The 19,038-nt window shown below is 44.6% G+C and overlaps 1 protein-coding gene across 1 annotated transcript in view; it reads right to left on the bottom strand.

Annotated features, from left to right (window-relative positions):
• Nucleotides 1-16,453, bottom strand: part of SMYD3 (SET and MYND domain containing 3) — a 522,821-nt gene extending 506,368 nt beyond the window's left edge. Inside the window, exon 1 of the mRNA XM_080922774.1 lies at nt 16,221-16,453. Coding sequence (XP_080778900.1) covers nt 16,221-16,384 — 164 coding nt within the window. The 5' untranslated portion in view covers nt 16,385-16,453. The remainder of the gene's footprint in view (nt 1-16,220) is intronic.
• Between the last annotated feature and the right edge of the window lie 2,585 nt (nt 16,454-19,038).

Below are 19,038 nucleotides of genomic sequence, written 5' to 3'. Positions count from 1 at the left end.
CTCTCTCTCTCTCTCTCTCTCTCTCTCTCTCTCTCTCTCTCTCTCTCACACACACACACACACCCACACCCCACAAACCACACACACCCACACCCCACCCACATACACACCACACATACCCACACACACACCACACATACACACCTACACACCATACACACCACACACACACACACACACACACACACATACACACAATATGTGACCGTTTGAATAAGAATTGCCTCTATATGTGCTTGAATATTCTATCCCCAGTTGGTAGAACTGTTTGGGAAAGATTAAGAAGTGTGGCCTCAGGCTGGAAAGACAGCTCAGTGGTTAAGAGCACTGACTCCTCTTCCAGAGGTCCTGAGTTCAAATTCCAGCAACCACATGGTGGCTCACAACCATCTGTAATGGGATCGGACGCCCTCTTCTGGTGTGTCTGAAGACAGCCACAGTGGACTCATACTCATGAAATAAATAAATCGCTTAAAAAAAAAATAACTGGCCTTTTTGGAAAATATGTCAAGGGGGTGAGCTTTGATCCTGGTTTTGGATCAGGGTGAGAGCTCTCAGCTGCTGCTCTAGCACCAAAACTATTTGCCTGCAGCCATCCCTGTATGATGGTGACAGAACCCTGTCCCTCTGGAACCATGAGCCCCACGTAAACCTTCTGTAAGTTCCCTTGGTCATGGTGTTTTGTCACAGCAAGAGAAAACTGATTCATACAATTAAAGAAATAAAAGACCCACAAAACCAGGAAGTGGCAGAATGGCCCAATGGGTAAAGAATGGCCTTGCTAACTACATCACTACCTAAATTCAATCCCTAAAATTCCCATAGTGGAGGGAAGAGACAGAGAGGGGAAAAAAAGAAAAAAAAAATTCACAGTGATAAATCTCACTGTAAAGAAATAGGCAAGAAAAACCACTTCCCCAGATCATGCCAGCTTCAAACATGATGGACTATCAAACATTTGTTGTGACTTTAATTCTGAAAACATGGCCACTGTTAATAATCCTCCTTTACCAAAGAAACCCACTATGTTCTTTCCTTATAGTGAGGGATGTTTGGAGGTTCTTTTGTTTTAGATTGTGGAATTTTCTTGTGTGTGTATGGTACTGGGGACTGAATCTAAGGATCCTGCATGCTAACCAACTGTCTTACTTAAGTTAAACCCACTTAATAAGTTAGGAGAGCAGCTATTGTTTTTCTTTTGTTTGGTGGGGGTGGGGAGTGCCCACATACTTGCAGCGATCTTTCTACCACAGCATCGAGCTGGGAATACAGCTGTGAGCCGCCATACCAGCCTCAGTTAATGCATTTTAATAGCTGAAAACTGAAATTGCTTTTTTGGAAAATGTTTGTGTGCTTTTCCTCCCATTTTCCACCAGATGGAGCTCTGCCTCCATTAAAATTAAAATGGCAATGTGCAATCATCTAAAATTTGACTTGCACAATCTTTAAATGTGGGATATGTAAGTTATGTATAAAAATCAAATCATAGAGTCTTCAAATATTATATTCCCAGAGAAAGTAAATATCAAATAACCAGGTTGCTAAGAACTTTAAAAGTACAGAAATCAGCTCACTTTAGTCTAATGTGCAAACAGGTTACACGGCCATTTAGAAACCACAGAGACCATGGGTGTTCTCATCAGTGCATGTTAGAACCTGAAATGGCACACGGCTGACAAGCTCCCTGCTGATACTGTGATGCTGCTGTCCCACCGTCCATCACCTGGAGCATCAAGAACTGAATTAAAAACACAATGAATTTCCCAGGTAACTCATATATAATCACAGGGATCTGACTGTGTAATCGAGGGTGTGTGAAAGTTTGGGGAGAAGTCCACACAGCACTGCATTCTGCACCCCTTAAATTCCTCAGCGAGTGTTCCCTGAAGAAGTCGCTTTTCCTTTTCTGGTAAAACCTGTAAGAGCCTCTTGTGGGCAGGTGCTGGGTAGCCCTCCTGAGGCACTGCCCTCCCCCACCCCACCCCAACCTCCAGGACTTCTACACATATGCCCATTCTCAGAAGGCACTGAAGGCCAAACCTGAGACTCCTGAGAGGCTGTGGGCGGGGCTTGGGGTAGTGCACTTTCCTGTGTGCACCAATTCTAATCCCATCCCCACCACACTTAAAAGAAAAAAAGGGGGGGAAGGGTGCTTAAGATTTACTCAACTTACATCAACAAAACTGTCAATGAAATGGCTGACTAAAGGCACTTGCCACCAAGCCAGTGATCTGAATTTGATCTCCAAAACCCATATGGCAGAACAAGAAAACCGACTCCCACGAGTTGACCTCTGACCACCATGGCCCATGTGTGCATACAAACAAAATATATCATTTTTTAAACTGCTTCTTGGTAAACAACTTTTCTTCATACCACTCATCTTGAAAATTCTTTCCACAGCTATCAAGAATTCCTGCCTGCCTGCTCCTCACCCTCCCCTTTCTCTTTCAAGATTCATTAAAGATTCATTTATTTGGATTCTATGTGGGTGGGTGTTTGCCTGCATGCATGTCCATATACCATGTGTGTACCTGGTACCCACAAAGGTCAGAAGTGAGCACCTGATCTCCTGGAGCTGGAGATACAGGTGGCTGTGAGCCACAGTGTGTGTGCTGGGAAATGAACCCAGGTCCCCTGCCAGAGCAGCAGGTGCTCGGAACCACTGAGCCATCAAATCCCCAGTTTAACCTCTTATGTATAAAGGTCCGTTTCTAGATATATCAGTGGCTACAAAGTTACTTTATGGTTTACTTTATTTCATCTATGCATGTGAGTGTGTGTGTGTGTGTGTATACATGTGTGTATGCACATACATGTACATGTGTGGGGGTCAGAAGAAAACTTGCAGGAGTTCTGCACTTGTTTAGAGAGTTACAGGGATTTACCTAAGGTCACCAGGAGACTCAGCAGCGAGGCCCTTACCCAAAGCCCATCATTTTATTCAGCATACTCAGTGTGATGCATTCTCAATACCAGAGCCTCACATTACTTTCCTTTTACTGAGCCCACAGCCAGCTCCCTTCTTGGATTCACCCTTTCATGTTACACCTTGTTTCTAGTATATGGTAACAAGTCTGTTAGGTTTGGTTTGGTTTTTACCGTCTCCATAAGATGGCAAGGAACACCATTCTACAGAAGCATTTATGTGGTTCGGGATCCTGTTTCAGATCTCCACCTTTTGACCTTCCTATGTTCTCTTTCTGTCAAGTATCAAGCAGGTATAGACTCTGTGTGTGTGTGTGTGTGTGTGTGTGTGTGTGTGTGTGTGGAGGTGGAAGCACAACAGAAACACATGCAAACTTATGAGAATATGAGAAAGAAGTCTTCACCATAGAGCCTAATTGAAGTCTCTCTCGTCCTCAGAATAGAAATGGAAGAATATAATCAAAAAGACAAAAGCTGGGGCTGGAGAGATGACTCAGCAGTTAAAAGCTGGGGCTGGAGAGATGACTCAGCAGTTAAAAGCTGGGGCTGGAGAGATGACTCGGCAGTTAAAAGCTGGGGCTGGAGAGATGACTCGGCAGTTAAAAGCTGGGGCTGGAGAGATGACTCGGCAGTTAAAAGCTGGGGCTGGAGAGATGACTCGGCAGTTAAAAGCTGGGGCTGGAGAGATGACTCGGCAGTTAAAAGCTGGGGCTGGAGAGATGACTCAGCAGTTAAAAGCTGGGGCTGGAGAGATGACTCAGCAGTTAAAAGCTGGGGCTGGAGAGATGACTCAGCAGTTAAAAGCTGGGGCTGGAGAGATGACTCGGCAGTTAAGAACACTGACTGCTTTTCCTGAGTTCAATTCCCAGCAACCACCTGGTGACTCGTGGTTATTCATAAAAGGGATCTGATGCCCTCGTTTGGCATGCAGGTGTATATTCAAACAAAGCACTCATACATATGTGAATTAATAAATTAAAAAAATAAAATAAAATAAATGAGAAATGTTGGCCATGGTGCCACATACCTTTAATCCCAAAATTTGGGAGGCAGGTAGATCTCTGTAAATTCAAGACCAGCACTGTCTATATATTGAAGAGCTTGGAGGAAAAGGGACACACCTTTAGTCCCAGCACTCCAGAGGCAGAGGCAGGTAGATCTCTGAGTTTGAGGCCAGGCTGGTCTACATAGAGTTCCAAGACAGCCAGGGTTACACAGTGACACATGACTCAAAAAAAGAAAAGAAAGGAAGAAAAGACAAAGATGCAAATAACTTTAAGTGAATGTGAACCATGTAAATAATAGCAACAAAATACTATAGATTTGTAAGTGCATATATGAGAGCATATAAGTAACTCTAAAAAGGAGAAGTAACTCTAAAACTGAGAATACTTTCACTTGTGGTGGAGTGCTAGGCTGAGCAGTCAAGTGCAAGGCAGCAACGCAGTTGAAAACCATTTTTACAACCCACATATAAGATTCAGTAAGCCACAAACTACCCGTGGCTAATTTTCTAGGGGAGTTTTAATGAGCAGGCTAGTTGAACAGTCTTAAAACCTTTCCCCACCAAATCTTAGCTGCAACATGAAGTTGAGAACAGGGAAGAAACCAAAAGGACATGATCTGACTTTACACCACAACCAACCATGATGCCTGTCTAAGTCGGGGTTTGTGTTGGTGTGACAAACACAGAACAAAAACTAGCTGGAGAGGAGAAGGTTTATTTGGATTTTATTTCCTCATCACAGCTCAGGCAGGAACCTGGAGGCAGGAACTGATGCAGAGACCATGGAGTGGTGCTGCTTTTTGGCTTGCTCCTCCTGCTTTCTTATAGAACCCAGGGCCACCAGCCCAGGAATAGCACCACCCATAACGGTGAACCCCATAAATCAATAATTTTAAAAATGCTCTACAGGCTTGCCTGCAACCCAATCTTACAGAAGCATTTTCTCAAATGGAGTTCCCTCCTCTGAGATGACACTAGCCTGCAACATAAATTTACCCAGCACAACTGACCCCTTGTCAACTTCACATATGAACAAACCGCTTAGGACAGAAATGGTCCCTTTTCTGTTCATTCCCAAGATCTCAGATTAATAAATATTACAAATAAAAATTATAAAGATGTATTAAAAACCTAAATGTCCCAGTCTTCCCTGACTCAAACACTATAAAAGTTCAGTCTCTTAAAAAAAAAAAAAAATCAGTCTCTTGTAAAATCAAAATCTTTGAAAAACTACAAAATCCCTCTTAAGTGTAAAGTCTCTCAACTATGGACTCCTGTAAAATCAAAATTAAATTAAACAGTTTCTTACAAGCTGGAGAATTGGCTCAGTGATTAAGAGCACTGAATGTTCTTCCAGAGGTCCTGAGTTCAATTCCCAGCAACCACGTGGTGGATTAAAACAATCTGGGATCAGATGCCCTCTTCTGGTCTGTCTGAAAACAGCTACAGTGTACTCACATAAAATAAACAAATAAATCTTTTTTAAAAAATGTTTTTTAAAAACGTTTATTTCAGGAGGAAAGAACCAGGGCACAATCATAATCTGAACAAAGCAAACACAAACCCCAATTACATAAACAACTCAGTGTCTGGGCTCCTCCAAAGGACCTGGGTCACTTCTCCAGGTCTGCCCTCTGCAGCACACAGCTGTCTCTGAAGCTCAGGCAAGTTCTACTCTGGCTGCTGCTGCCCTTGGTAGCTATTCCACAGAACTGGCATCTCCAAAATCCTGGATCTTCTGATGCAACTGGGCTAGCTTCAGGGACTTCATCCCTGCTTCACAGTGCCAAACCTTGGCTGCTTTCCACAACCCCTTCAGACCTTAAAAAACAGTTCTACCTGGGTGACTCTTACACCACCAACTTCAGTTGTGAGCATGAGGTCCAACCTCGGCAACCTGAAACCTAGCTTCTGTGTGCTGACTCTAAGGTTAAACACTTCTCAGAAGATTTCACCTCAATGATGCTGGTCTCTTCCCTACCCCCACCAATCCATCCAGAGACAGGATTGTGTTGCCCTGGCTGTCCAAAAAATCACTATGCAGACCAAGCTGTCCTTGAACATCAGAGATCCAGCTGCCTAACCAGCATACTGCCCGTAAAGCCCGAACTCCAAAGGTTTAATCCAGAAGAACTGGTATTCCAAGCCTATGGTGGCACAGGCCGGTGAGCCCAGCAATGCTGCAGAGTCAAAAGCAGGAGGGTCAGGTCAAAAACATCCTCAGCTACAGAGTTTGAGACTAACCTTGAACTACATGAAATCTGGTCTCAACAACTAAAATAAAACAAATTAAAAATGTAAAACACAACTACTAGCTCCAGCCCGAGCTGAGCTAGGGCTGGACTCACATCCTGAAGCTCAAGAGGCTGATGGCAGAAGGACTGTTTCAAGTTCAAGGCTAGCTTAGAATGGATAGTATCAAAGGACCTTGTTAGATAGTGGTGCATCTGACTCCACAGTGAGAGCCAGGCCCATCAAGGCTACAGACTGCTTCCCCGTCTCAGAAAAGAAAAAGAGTCACAGGGCTGGGCCGTGGCTCAGTGGCAGAGAGCTTGCCCTGCATGCGTGAGGCCATGGGTTCAGTCCTTGCCACCAGGAACAAGCTGTGCACTGAGCCTGTGTGTGCTGAGCTCTAACCTTGGGCTACACTCTGAGCCCCATACATTTTTATTACACACACACATACACACACAGTATGGATCAGACCCTTTTGTCAAGAAATACAACTTTAATCACTCAAGTTTAGGCTTTTCCTTTTCAAATCTTTCTGTACATTTTTTGTGTTTTTTATGTATGTATGTATGCATTTACTTATTTTAGAGATATGGTCTCAGCCCTAGCCATCTGACTCCAAATCACATACCCACCTTTATCCGCATCCCAAGTGCTGGGATTAAAGGCATGGACCATCATGCCTAGCCAGGAGTATTTTAGTTTTGCTTTTTATTTTGTTTTGTTTTAGTGAATGCTCTGCATGTATACCTGCATGCCAGAAGAGGGCATCAGATCCCTTTACAAATGGTCGTGAGCCACAATATCAATGCTAGGAATTGAACTCAGATCCTCTGGAAGAGCACCAGCACTCTAAACCACTGAGCCATCTCACCAGCCCACATTTTTAATTCTTAAGATGGGTAGGTAGGTTGGTTGGTTGAGTTTTGACAGGGGAGAGTCCTGCTATCTAGCTCTGCTTCCCAAGGGATAGAGTAAAAAGTCACATGCCACTGAGGCCACCTTTTTCTTTCCCCTGAATTAAACTACTTTGTTGTTATCTACTTAGTTGTTCGGTCTTATTTTCTTCCTCATCTGCTTCCCTTACCACCCTTCCCCCAGGTTCCCACACAGGGAGAGGCTTGCACTTAACTCAAACCTGCAGGATTCACCATACTCAAAACCCTCCTCCTACTCCCAGCATGCACCACTGCCAACTCCTGTGAAATGTATTAATGCTAGCCACTCTGCTTTGGTTAACTTCCTTTCCAAACAGGGTCTCATCAGGGAGGACTTGCAGCCAACCTTCTGCCTTCGTATCCCTCGTCCTCACTAAAGTCCTTATGGCTCAGAAAATATAACTTATGTGACAAGTGTGGTAGTCCACAACTTTAATCCTAGCACTCTGTGAGTCTGAAGCTAGCCTGGTCTACAGAGCAAGATCCAAGACATCTAAGGCGTCATAAAGAAATCCTATCTCAGACAAAAAGAAAGAAAAAGGTAGTTTGTGTTTATTTCTTTATGAAAACATCTTTTTTTTTTTATTGATGCATTTGTGACGGCATGGGTGTGTGTGTGCATGTGTGCACAGACACACAGAAGCCAGAAAGCAGCTTTGGATCACCGGGAGAGAGCATTACAGGCAGTTGTGTGTTATTCGGTTTCGGTATAGGGAACAGAGACTTTTCAGTACAGAGGCATCTCTCTAGACACAAGAAAACACGGTTTTTAATCCAAGCACGGTAGCATACACCTGTTATCCCAGAACTTGGAAGGTAGGGGTAGGAGGATCCAAGTTCAAGGCTATCCTCAGCTACCTAGGACTTAGAAGACAGTCTAGACCACATAAAACCCTCCTTCGAGAAACCAAAAATAAATAAATGAAAACTTGACTTAAAATTAGTTTTGCAGTATTTCAGTTTTCATCTCTTTTTGCTGTAAATATTAATAGATATGATCGACATAAACAAACCTCTTGCATCAGATATGGTAGTACAGTCCTACATTGCCAACACTTGGGAGGTGGAAGCAGGATCAGCAATTCAAGGTCACCCTTGACCTCATGGTGATTTCCAAGCCAGCTTGGACCATAGACCTTATCTCAGAAGCAAACAGACTCAGACTTCCCAGAGTCCTCAGCAGCTTTTAAAAAAAAAAAAAAAAAAAAAAAGTCTTCTTACTGAATCTGTCTTAATTAATTTTCCGGCATTTGAAGGGACTATGCCAAGGGACAGCACACATGAAGAAGAGGAGTCGTCACCACAGGCATCTGCTGGCAGTTCATCCCATGAAAGTCAGAGAACAACAATTCCACTCCTCACAGAGATTTCCAGTATCAGTAATAGTCAACGCAGCACATCAGTGGGCAGCAGCCCGACGGGAGGAAATCTGATGTCTCCATAACAGGGTGACAGATACAAGTCAGAAACTGACAGCAGGCAGCTGGCTGGTCCTGGGGGTCTCACCCTTCGGAAACCCAGGATTAATTCATTACTACTGGAGAAGTCTGTAGTCTACTGGTTTCCAGGCACCATCCCCCCCACCCATATCTCCCTCTTCTTGAGCACTCCGAGCAAGCATCAAGCCATCTGGAAATGGAGAACAGCTTACTGCCCGTGCGCAGAGCAGGTCATCCTGTCTGCTTAATAATGTCCTCTGCTGTGGCATCCACACGGGCCAAACGTTTCCATCCTGTCTGATTACGAACGTCCTCTGCTGGAGCATTCACAAGGATCAAATGTGTTCCGGCTCAGAGCTCAGCCTCTCGCCCTTTTCCCAAACCTCCTTGCTAAAGAAAATAAGCAAACAACAGGAGTTAAAACTGCTGTCTGTGAGGAAGGCTGGAAGTCATTCACGTCCACTGTGTCCTTTCCCACCCACCTAATTATCAGCCACTCAACCTCATTCCTTTACTGGTCTCTGACCCTCAGATAAACCATCAGTCATTACAAGGAATACCCAAGCCATGATTGCAAAACAGCAATACAGGTATCGCCCCTCTGCCTTCGGGGCCTCCTTATGCAAAGTATACGACTTCAGTAACTGGCTTGTGCCCATCACTAACAAACTTCACAAAATTAGCTATTATGTAAACTCAAATGATGTTTCTTTTAAAATAAATTTTAGACATATTTATTTTATTTTTTTAAAGTGTTTTCAGCAGCTGCTGTTTCACTCGGGGCTCTGGTGTACCCTCTCAAGAATCTCCAGAATTCCAAACATAAACTATCCTCAGCTGGCAAAATCAGACCCCTGCTAGAGGATGAGGCAAAAATTACAGTCACCGCTATGGACAATCTGAAGCAGCCCGATATCCCACACCTGAGATTTAAAACAAATATAACTGCTGGCCAGTTAAACCAGAATAGAAAGATCTGAGTTCAATCCCTCAGGACCTACCTAAAAAGAAGCCAGGCATGATGCACATTCTTGTTATTCCAGAGCTAGAGAAGAAACTAGGGAGCCTAGTCTACTTCGTAAGTCCCAGGCCTGAGAGAGACCCTGTCTCTAAATTAAATAAATAAATATCAGGCAGTGCCTGAGACAGTACCACTCAAGGTTGTCTTTTGGCAAGCACAAGCATGCATATTCACACACACACACACACACACACTCACACACACACACAGGTCACATATACCCACAAACACACACACACAGAGGTCACATACACCCATAAACATACACCACACACACACACACACACACACACACACACACACACACACATGCAAATAAATAAATTTAATTAAAAGGCGTTTAGCCAGACACAGACACAGTGGCACATACCTATAATCCCAGTACTCAGCAGGTAGAAGGTAGAGAGAGGAAGACCAGAGGTCAAATGCCATCCTTGGCTACATAGTTCAAGCCAGTCTGGGTGATACAAGACCCTGTGCTAAACACTGAAAAAAAACTAAGCTGTGTGGTTCCACCACATCCCCAGCTCAGTGGCTGTAATCTACCATTGTGTGTGCTCTTACCTATGGCCTCCAGTTCCTTCCACTCAAATCCGCCCAACATCTGGGTCAATCCAACGTTCACAGCCAGCAGCTGGACAAGCTCTACACTACCTAGTGTTCAGAGGTTAAACAAAAACAGGTTTTAACTGGTCCCGCCACACTTCACACCCAGCCTACATTTCAGCAGGCAATTCCCTCTTCTTTCCTAGAAAACTATTTTGAACCTACCAAGTCTGAGTCACTTAGCAACCACTTCCTTGGCTGTCTCACACCTTTTTAGAAAAAATTTTAAGTGTATTTATGTGTATGGCTGGGAGGGCTGCCTGCACATATGTTTGCACATCACACGCACATGCCGAGCGCCTGCAGAAGCCAAGATGGTGTTAGATTCCCTGGGTGTGGAGTTACAGACAGTTGTGAGCTGTCAGGTGGGTGCTGAGAATCAAACCTGAATTCTCTGGAAGAGTAGCCTGAACCTTTAACTGCTGAGCCATTTCTCTAGCAATGAAAGTCATGCTTGTCTCAATGCTCTGTTCCGTGCGTTTGGTTTTCTGTAATCTATCTCCTGAATATGATGTGGTTGTTCTAGACCTCATGGGGCCTCACTGTGGCTGGTTTGGAACGTGCTGCGTAGACCAGGCTAGCCTCATACTCGGAAATCTATGTCTCCTGGATGCTGGGATTAAAGGTGTGTGCCAGTGGACTTTAATCACTGCAGCTGCCTGCTCCCACACCACACCCCTCCATACAACGTGGAGCTGTTTCCCTTTAACTCCAGTCTAGGTCCAGCCCTTGCCAAGAAAGACTTCACTGTCTCACTAAACCATGATCTCACACTGCCATTATGGCCTAGACAGACACAGTTCTTTTTTTTTTTTTTTTTTTTTCTTTTTTTAAAGATTTATTTATATATAAAAGCACACTGTAGCTATGGTCTGACACACCAGAAGAGGCATCAGATCTCATTGCAGATGGTTGTGAGCCACCATGTGCTGGCTGAGATTTGAACTCAGGACCTCTAGAAGGGCAGTCTATGTTCTTAACCACTGAGTCATGTCTCCAGTCCCGATATACACATTTCAGCTCCAACATGGCTACCTTGTTCTCTCCAAGCGCCGTAATCTATCTCCTGAATATGATGTGGTTTGTTCTAGAACACATCTTTTTCTTAAACATCCATCCTAATACTGAGCCAGGAAACTGAAAATGTTCCAAATAACAAAATCAGTTTTTTTTCAGTTAACATTCAGATTTTTAGCACAGCTCCTTCCCAGACTGGCTGCTTTGAAGGTTTTTCCCCAAGGTCTTCTGAGACGCCCTGGACACAGTGCACCAAGGCTTCAGATGCTGTCTTTCTCTACCCTCACTGTTCTCTGTACCAGAGTAACTGAGTCCCTTTACTGGACTGAACCATCTCATCTCCTGGCATGTTGTTCTGTTCCCATCTCTGGAGTCCACACTCCTGACTTAAGGGTCCACCATCACACAGTCCCTTGCGCTAAAGCCCACCTTTCCCTCGGGCACTAACCTCCCCCATTCACCTCACTGACAGCGTTTCAGAATCCCCTGCCCCACAGGCTCCCCTGTGCGGCCACTTCCTTCTACCACTGCTGGGCTTCAGACAGCAGAGTTTTCTCTTCTTATGACACTAAATTACAGAGTTGGGGTGGGTGCTAGCATGTGTAAAGCCCTGGGGTTCTATCTCCAGCACTACAAAAATAAACAGATCCCAAATAAAGAGGAAAAAGGTGTAGAGATGTAGATACCAAACAGGTATCATTATTACCTGTCCGTCAGTCCACTTAACACCCGCCCCCTTAATCACAGAACACAAGCCAGACGGGACCACTTGGAGCATATAGCTCCCATAACATGTTCACTCTCCATACATTTGCCCACCTCTCTCCACAATCCACAAAGGCAGAAAGACCTTCCCTTCCAAGTCCCACTTCCCTCCTGAAAGGCACAAAGCTGGACCCTTAACGACACATGAAATGCCCTTTGACTTAGAGAAGTAACTGTCAGAGTGTGCCGCAGGCAGTATTGACCGGGAAGGAGCAGGCAACATGGCCCTTTCTAAAGTCTCCCCAAAATACTGTCCTTTTACAGCATAGGCAAGGCCCCTCTGCTGTGTGCCTTGTAAGCTAGAATAGAAAGGTTAGACTTGAGTCAGTGCCAGGGTAAGAAGACCGACAAAAGCAAGATGACACGATGAAGCTATCTGAAGGGTGTGTATCTGTGTGTACATGTGCCTTGTGTGATCTATGTGTATCTATGCCGTGTGTGAGTACATCTTCACTTATGTGTATCTATGTGCACGTGTGCCTTGTGTGAACAGATACCTGCAGAGCAGAAGGCAGACTTGGACCTCTGGAGCTAGAATTACAGGCGACTGTGAACCAAATGACAGAGATGCTGGGGATGGAGCCTGGCTCCTCTGGAAGAGCAGGAAGTGCTCTTGACCCCCCCCCCCCCAGTCATTTCTCCAGACCCCACAGTGAAATTTCACATATTGCACTTAACCAAGATAAGCTGAAAATAAACAAAACTCATTTCACAATCACTCTTTTTTGTATGAGCAGCAAACCAAAAATGTGTTCAACAGCAGGGGAAAACAATATAAATGACTGCAAGTCACAATTTCATCTTTTTCTTTCAAGTTGCTAGGCAATCGCCACCTCCGGGCTGCATCCTCAGCCTCTTCGTTGTCTTTTCCACTCATTACATGAAAAGCCAGAAGCCATTCATTCCTTAATGGAGAGGAACAAGAGGTGCTAGGAAACATTCAAGTTTCTTCATTTAAAGGGGGATGGGGAGTGCACCAGGCAGTAGTGGAGTACACCTTTAATCCCAGCACTCAGGAGATAGAGGCAGGCATATCACTGAGTTTGAGGCCAGCCTGGTCTACATAGTGAGTTCCAGGACAGCCAGGGCTATACACAGAAACCATGTTTTGGGGAAAAATAAAACCAAAAAAACAGCGTCAGACACACTAACACACTAGTACATGCCTATAATCCCAGCACGTGGAAGTCAAAAGCAAGATCAGGAGTTGAAGTCACCTATCTGAAGCTACATAGCTAACCCATAGTGGGCTATAAGAAAACTTTGTCTAAAAATAAACAAACAGGTGGACTAATAAATACTTAAACATGTACTAATCAAAGCACTAATCAAATGCAAAAAAAGCAAATGGAACCTTGTAACAATCATTTCCTTTGTTCTATTTTTATTCCCCCCCCCCCCAAATGTGACAAAGTCCGTGTTTTATTAGGTAATAATTCAAACAAAAGACAGAAAGGTTAACAAAACGCAGTATCACGTACCTTTAATCCCAGCACTCAGGAGGCAGAGACAGGTGGATCTCTGTATTTGAAGCCAAGCCTGGTGGACATAGTGAGTTCCATGACAGTCAAAGCAAATATTGGGACCCTGTCTCAAAATAAACAAACAAATAAATAATAAAAAGACAGACAGACAGACAGACAGAGACAGACAAAGGTAAGAACAGTTTGCAAGCTGGGAGTGGTGGCACACACCTTTAACCCAAGTAGAGACAGCCCACCTCTGGGAGTTCAACATCAGCCTGGCCCTCGTAGTGATTTATTTCTACAACAGTGCTAGAGAGAGAGAGACACTGTCTCAGAAAGAAAAAGAGGAAAGTTTGCAGACTAATAAGACACCCACACTACAAAATGAGAGCTGCCGTGTGTGCTCTTTAACAGAACGCAAAAACTCAACCACTCAAAGTCTTCTCACTTTATAAGTGATGGTGAATAACAAACTCCACGTACGAGGAGAGAACAGGAAGATGTACCCTGCACTGATGCACATCAGCACTGAGAGGAAACCCCATTGACAATGCACCAGCATTTCCCTAACTAGATTTTCGGGGCAGCTCAGAACCCTGCAACCACAGAAACGTGTTCCGTGTGTGTTCCGTGAAGGGCTTGCTACAACACAAGTGAATTCCAGCATACATGCAGCGTATCAACCCAAAGTAGGCACGAATCAACTGTTTCATGTAAAGAATGAATAAGCGAGTATCTATTATCCAACATGAAGAATGCATCTGTTTGGATTTGTGGCATTTATAACCCTGAGAGGTGCTGGCTGCCTCCTGCCTTTTAGCCAAAAAGAACATTACTTTCTCACCTGTCAGTTAAGGTAAACAGAGCAGTGCAGAGTCTCTTGTCCCGGGTGCTAATGAATCCCTCTTCCAAATCCACCCTGTAGCCAACAGAAGGGCACTGCCCAGACCGCAGCCCAACCACCACAGAGCCACTCTGACTCGGTTCCTGTCCATCTTCAGGTTTCTCCCACCCTCAGAGCAGAGCTGAGAACTCCCCAACAGCCTTTCAAGAATTCTTTTTTGTTCTTGAATCACTATCGTTCTCAAAAGAAAAATGATGAAAAGTTCATGATTTAAGAGTTACAGCTACCACAAAAAAAAAAAAAAAAAAAAAAAAAAAAAAAAAAAAAAACAGGCGAGTTGTGCACTTTATTCTGGAAAACATGCAGTTCCTTGTAAGGTATGACTCTGGGAACAATGAAATGTGTGTACAAATCCAGTACTTCATGCACTAAAATAATATATAAATTAACAAAAATTTTAAAAAGAGCATCTCAAGTTGGAAATATGGCTCAGTGGTTAAGAGCACTAGCTGCCCTTCCAGAGGAGCCGGGTTCAAAGACAATCTCCGATCATCCCATTACTAATTTGCCATTGTTTATGATCAAATGTTTCTGTTCTACCCACTGAGCAACACAGCCATCAAACTATGTCTGCGAGGAGGCTTAAGTCATCTTTACCACTTAATGCTACAGGGCTTAAGCAGTAAGCTCTCAGTCATGGGGTGAAGTACACCTCTAAATACCCTGCACAGTATGTAACAGGATGAAGGAAGAGTCCTTACTCTAATTAGTCTGTGACAAGAGTAGTACATGGCATTCGAGTTTCGAAAGGAGTGAACTGCTCTAACTCCACAAACGTCACGCTGCTCTTTCCTCAACACATCACACGCATGTATGTGCAAGTCAATTTGATCGTCACTTCAGAAGATAACAGATAACAATATTAGGTGCTAACTTTAAAATGCAAACCGAAGTCTGCAGTTGCAAGAATATCGTGGAAGCGGGGCGTTGGTACGCCAAGTCTTTAATCCCAGCACTTGGGAAGCAGAGGAGGCCAGCCTGGTCTACAGAACTCCAAGTTCCAAGGCTGACAGAGCTACAGAGTAACCCTGTCTGAGGGGTCGGGGTCAGGAGAGGAGGAAGAGGGGGAGCGGAGCGAGAGGAGTGTACTGGAATGAATAGTAAAGCTAGATTACTCCCCACCTCTACCCCCTCCCAATCCCAGTGTGATGGGTCTGGAGGAATAGTCAAATCCAAAACTCAATCTAACTATCTCACAGTCCTCCCAGTGCATGGTGGGAAACCGACGTTTGTTATCGAAATACAAATCCTACGAATGCACATGTATGTTACACAACTCGAAACAGTAAACCCCTTAAGTTGACGCTGTGCGTCCAGACTTCGAAACACTGTCACATCAACTGCTGCATCTCACAGAGGTGGTGAGTTACATTTGTTCGCGCAATCTCTACGGGGTGAAGCACACCGTGAACCCTCTGTAAGCTACGCTGCTAGAGTATATTGTTTACATCTGTATTCTGCTCTTTTATTACACTGTATTTCTCATTTGCTCTGCTCCTTAGGGATGTCTCATTCATCTTCCTAAACCCAAGCCGCGCAAAATCCAAACCAGCAAAGTGCAACATAAACACCAGGCTTCTCCTTCCTCCCGCAAGGCAAATCAAGTGGGGCCTCAGTGCTGATCCTGACGTACACACTTACATACCCTGCTTCTTCCCACACCTACACACCCCAACCCCTTCCGATATCCACAACTGAAGAAGCTCGTTGCACTGGGTATGAATGTTTTGTTCCCCAGCAAAATTATCTACTGCCCAACGCTTCCCCTTCATCCGCACCACTGGCTCCCCCAATTCCTACTGCAGCCTAGGGTGCAGCAGACACCCCACAGAACTGTGCCCACGGGTCCCATCGCCACCCGCAGAGCCACGCGCCCGGGGCTCCGACTCCGTACGTACCCCAGGAGGCAGCGATCGCAGACGACGCCACGACTTCCCTTGCACACAGTGTAAGCCAAGGGGTCGGAGCGGAAGAGCAGCTCCCCGGGGCGCAGAGGGGCCACAGCACGCAGCCCGTTTCCTCGGTCGGCAGTCGTGAACTTTTCCACCTTCAGCGCCTCCATCCTTCCTCAGGTCCACACCTCAGACACGAACAGCGTCCCTCAGCTAGAGTCGCGTGTTTTCTGACTGCGCGCCGACGTCCTGCGCTTGCGTACACCAAGGGGGCGGAGACGAGCGCGCAGGTCCTGTGAGCATGCGCAAGAGGACCTACTACAGCTGGAGTGTTGTGGTGTATTTCCTCTCCTGTTCTGCGATCGTTTTTTTTTTGTTTTGTTTTGTTTTGTTTTTTGTTTTTTGTTTTTTTTTATTTATTTTATTTTTAGGCAGAGTCTCGCTGTGTGTAGCAAAGACTTGTCAGTAACTCTCTTTATAGACCAAGAAACCTCTGTTTAGACCTCGAACTCACAGGGATCTGCCTGCCTCAGCCTTCTCAAGGTTTGCTCCACCACGCCCAGCTTATTATGCAAATTTTAATGCATAGCGAAGAAATTATGAGCCCAGCAGTGGTGACACACACCTTTGACCTCAGCACTGGGGAGACAGAGGCAGATCTCTGAGTTTAAGGCCAGCCTCATCTACAGAGTGAGTTTCAGGACAGTCAAGGCTACAGCAGAGAAACCCTGTTTCAAAAAAAAAAAAAAAAAAGTTTATAGGCCAGTGGTAATCTACGTATTCACCACCCAGATTGAAAAATTATTAGCACTTGCATTTCTGAATCACACCTTCTGTGTGTGTGTATGTCCATATTTTTGATAAACCATTTCAGAGTTGCATTTGTCTTAAACACAGAAACCCTTTATTCTTTACCTCCTGAGTACTTGGATTATGGGTGTTAAATGTACAAGCACAAGACCTCTCTAGAGTGTCAGCATGTTCAACCAGTACTGATGCTCAAACTTAGCTGCTACGTATATCACACCACAGAATGTTTTTTAAAGACAGGATCTATTATATATCTCTGGATGTCCTGATAGATCAGGCTGGCCTTGAACTCACAGAAATCCACCTGCCTCTGCCTGAAGGCTGAGGATAAAGGTGTACACACTATCACACCTACCTACCAAACGATCTTTCTTGTGCATACTTCTGAGTGCTTCCTGGGAACCCCCAGCAAACCCACAAGCTGTAGACTAGTCTCAGGAACAGAGAAATCCTGCTCAAAACATTTTTTCTTCTATTAGCGATTTCTTACTTCAATCTGAATACTTTGTTGGTTTGTGACCATGCCTCACAATGTCACCCTAGCTGACCTGAAAAATCTCTATATAAAGCAGTCTGGCTTAGCATTCACAGAGATCTGCCTGCCTCTACCTCTCTGCTTCTCATCCCTGCCTCCACCCCCCACCTCTCTGACTCTGCTTCTGCCCCTGCCCCTTCCTGTAACTTTATATTTTTTAAGTCTATTTTTAATGATTTTAAATGTTTTAATGATTTTAGTGATTTTAAATGATTTAAATTTTAACCTCTCTTTTAGCCCACCACCTACCAGAGGTAGTGGAAAAGAAGGGACACAGGGGAAATGGACCTGTTTAGAAAGGTTCTTTGGAGCAAATCTTATTTATGTTGTTAGTAGCGACAGTTCGATCTACTCATAAGCACTTTATGGATACATTAGTAGTCTAGATAGGTAGAATCAGGATAGTAAATATGAATCAGCAACAGTGGCACTACCTAGTAGAGACAGGCCTCAGCCTCCACACTAGTCAGTAGGAAGGACCCAGAGGGACATCGGGGTAGTGCTCCTTCACAAGTCTGCCGGCAAAACATCATCCGACACAACTGACTTTCCAAAGTTCCCTTAAGTTTCCACTTCACCTGCTCCTGCCTCTTGGCCTCTGCCTCCATCAGAGATTTGTGCCATCACACCCAGAAATACTCTTGTAAATGTTAACTTTATTATTGAGTTAGTGTGTGTCTGTGATAAGTGTGTCCAAGAGAGTGAGTGTGGGCGTTAGAAGTTAGCAGTCGGTGCTGTGGAGAGGTTCTCTCCTCACATTTATGTGGCTTGCAGAGAAAGTCTTTCACTCCATGAACCATCTTACTGCCCCTTTCCCTTTTCACTTAAATGACATGCCCACTGTTGTGTCATGACTTGGATTGCTTCACTGTGTTGTGCTTGGTGCTGGAAATACAACCAGGGTTCTGTGTGTCCTGAGCTCCATTTATGATAAGGAATTCACTACAAATTCTTTAAAGTTACTGTGTGAGGTGAGTGTGAGTGTGTGTGTGTGTGTATGAGAGAGAGAGAGAGAGAGAGAGAGAGAGAGAGAGAGAGAGAGAGAGAGAGAGATGGTTCTCTGTATATCCTGGCTATCCTGGAACTCTATAGACCAGAGATCTAGACCTGGAACTCTCAGACTTAGAGATCCGCTTGCCTTTGCCTTCTGGGTGCTGATTAAAAGTGTGAGCCACCATCACCTAGGCAACTTCTTTAAACAGGATGTTGAAAGGGAAACCTTGTTATCTCACCTTGTCTGCATGTCTGCCTTCTACATCTGAGAAGGAAGCTTCCCCCATGGTACCTCAACAACATGGCTATGTAAACAAGACCTGACCAAGTCCAACCGACATGATCACATGGTTTATCCCATATCCACTTTTTCATGTTTGATGTGACTTCTCTTCGAATCCCAACATTCACTTTTACACTGAACCTGTATTCACTGTTTTGGAACCTTTTTATGCTGCAGACTGAGCTCAGAGCCTCGTACATGCT

Source organism: Micromys minutus (assembly GCF_963924665.1).
Source record: "Micromys minutus genome assembly, chromosome: 1".
Taxonomy (NCBI): domain Eukaryota; kingdom Metazoa; phylum Chordata; class Mammalia; order Rodentia; family Muridae; genus Micromys; species Micromys minutus.
The sequence above is the reverse complement of the archived record's forward strand: the minus strand, read 5'-3'. Positions and strand labels throughout refer to the sequence as shown.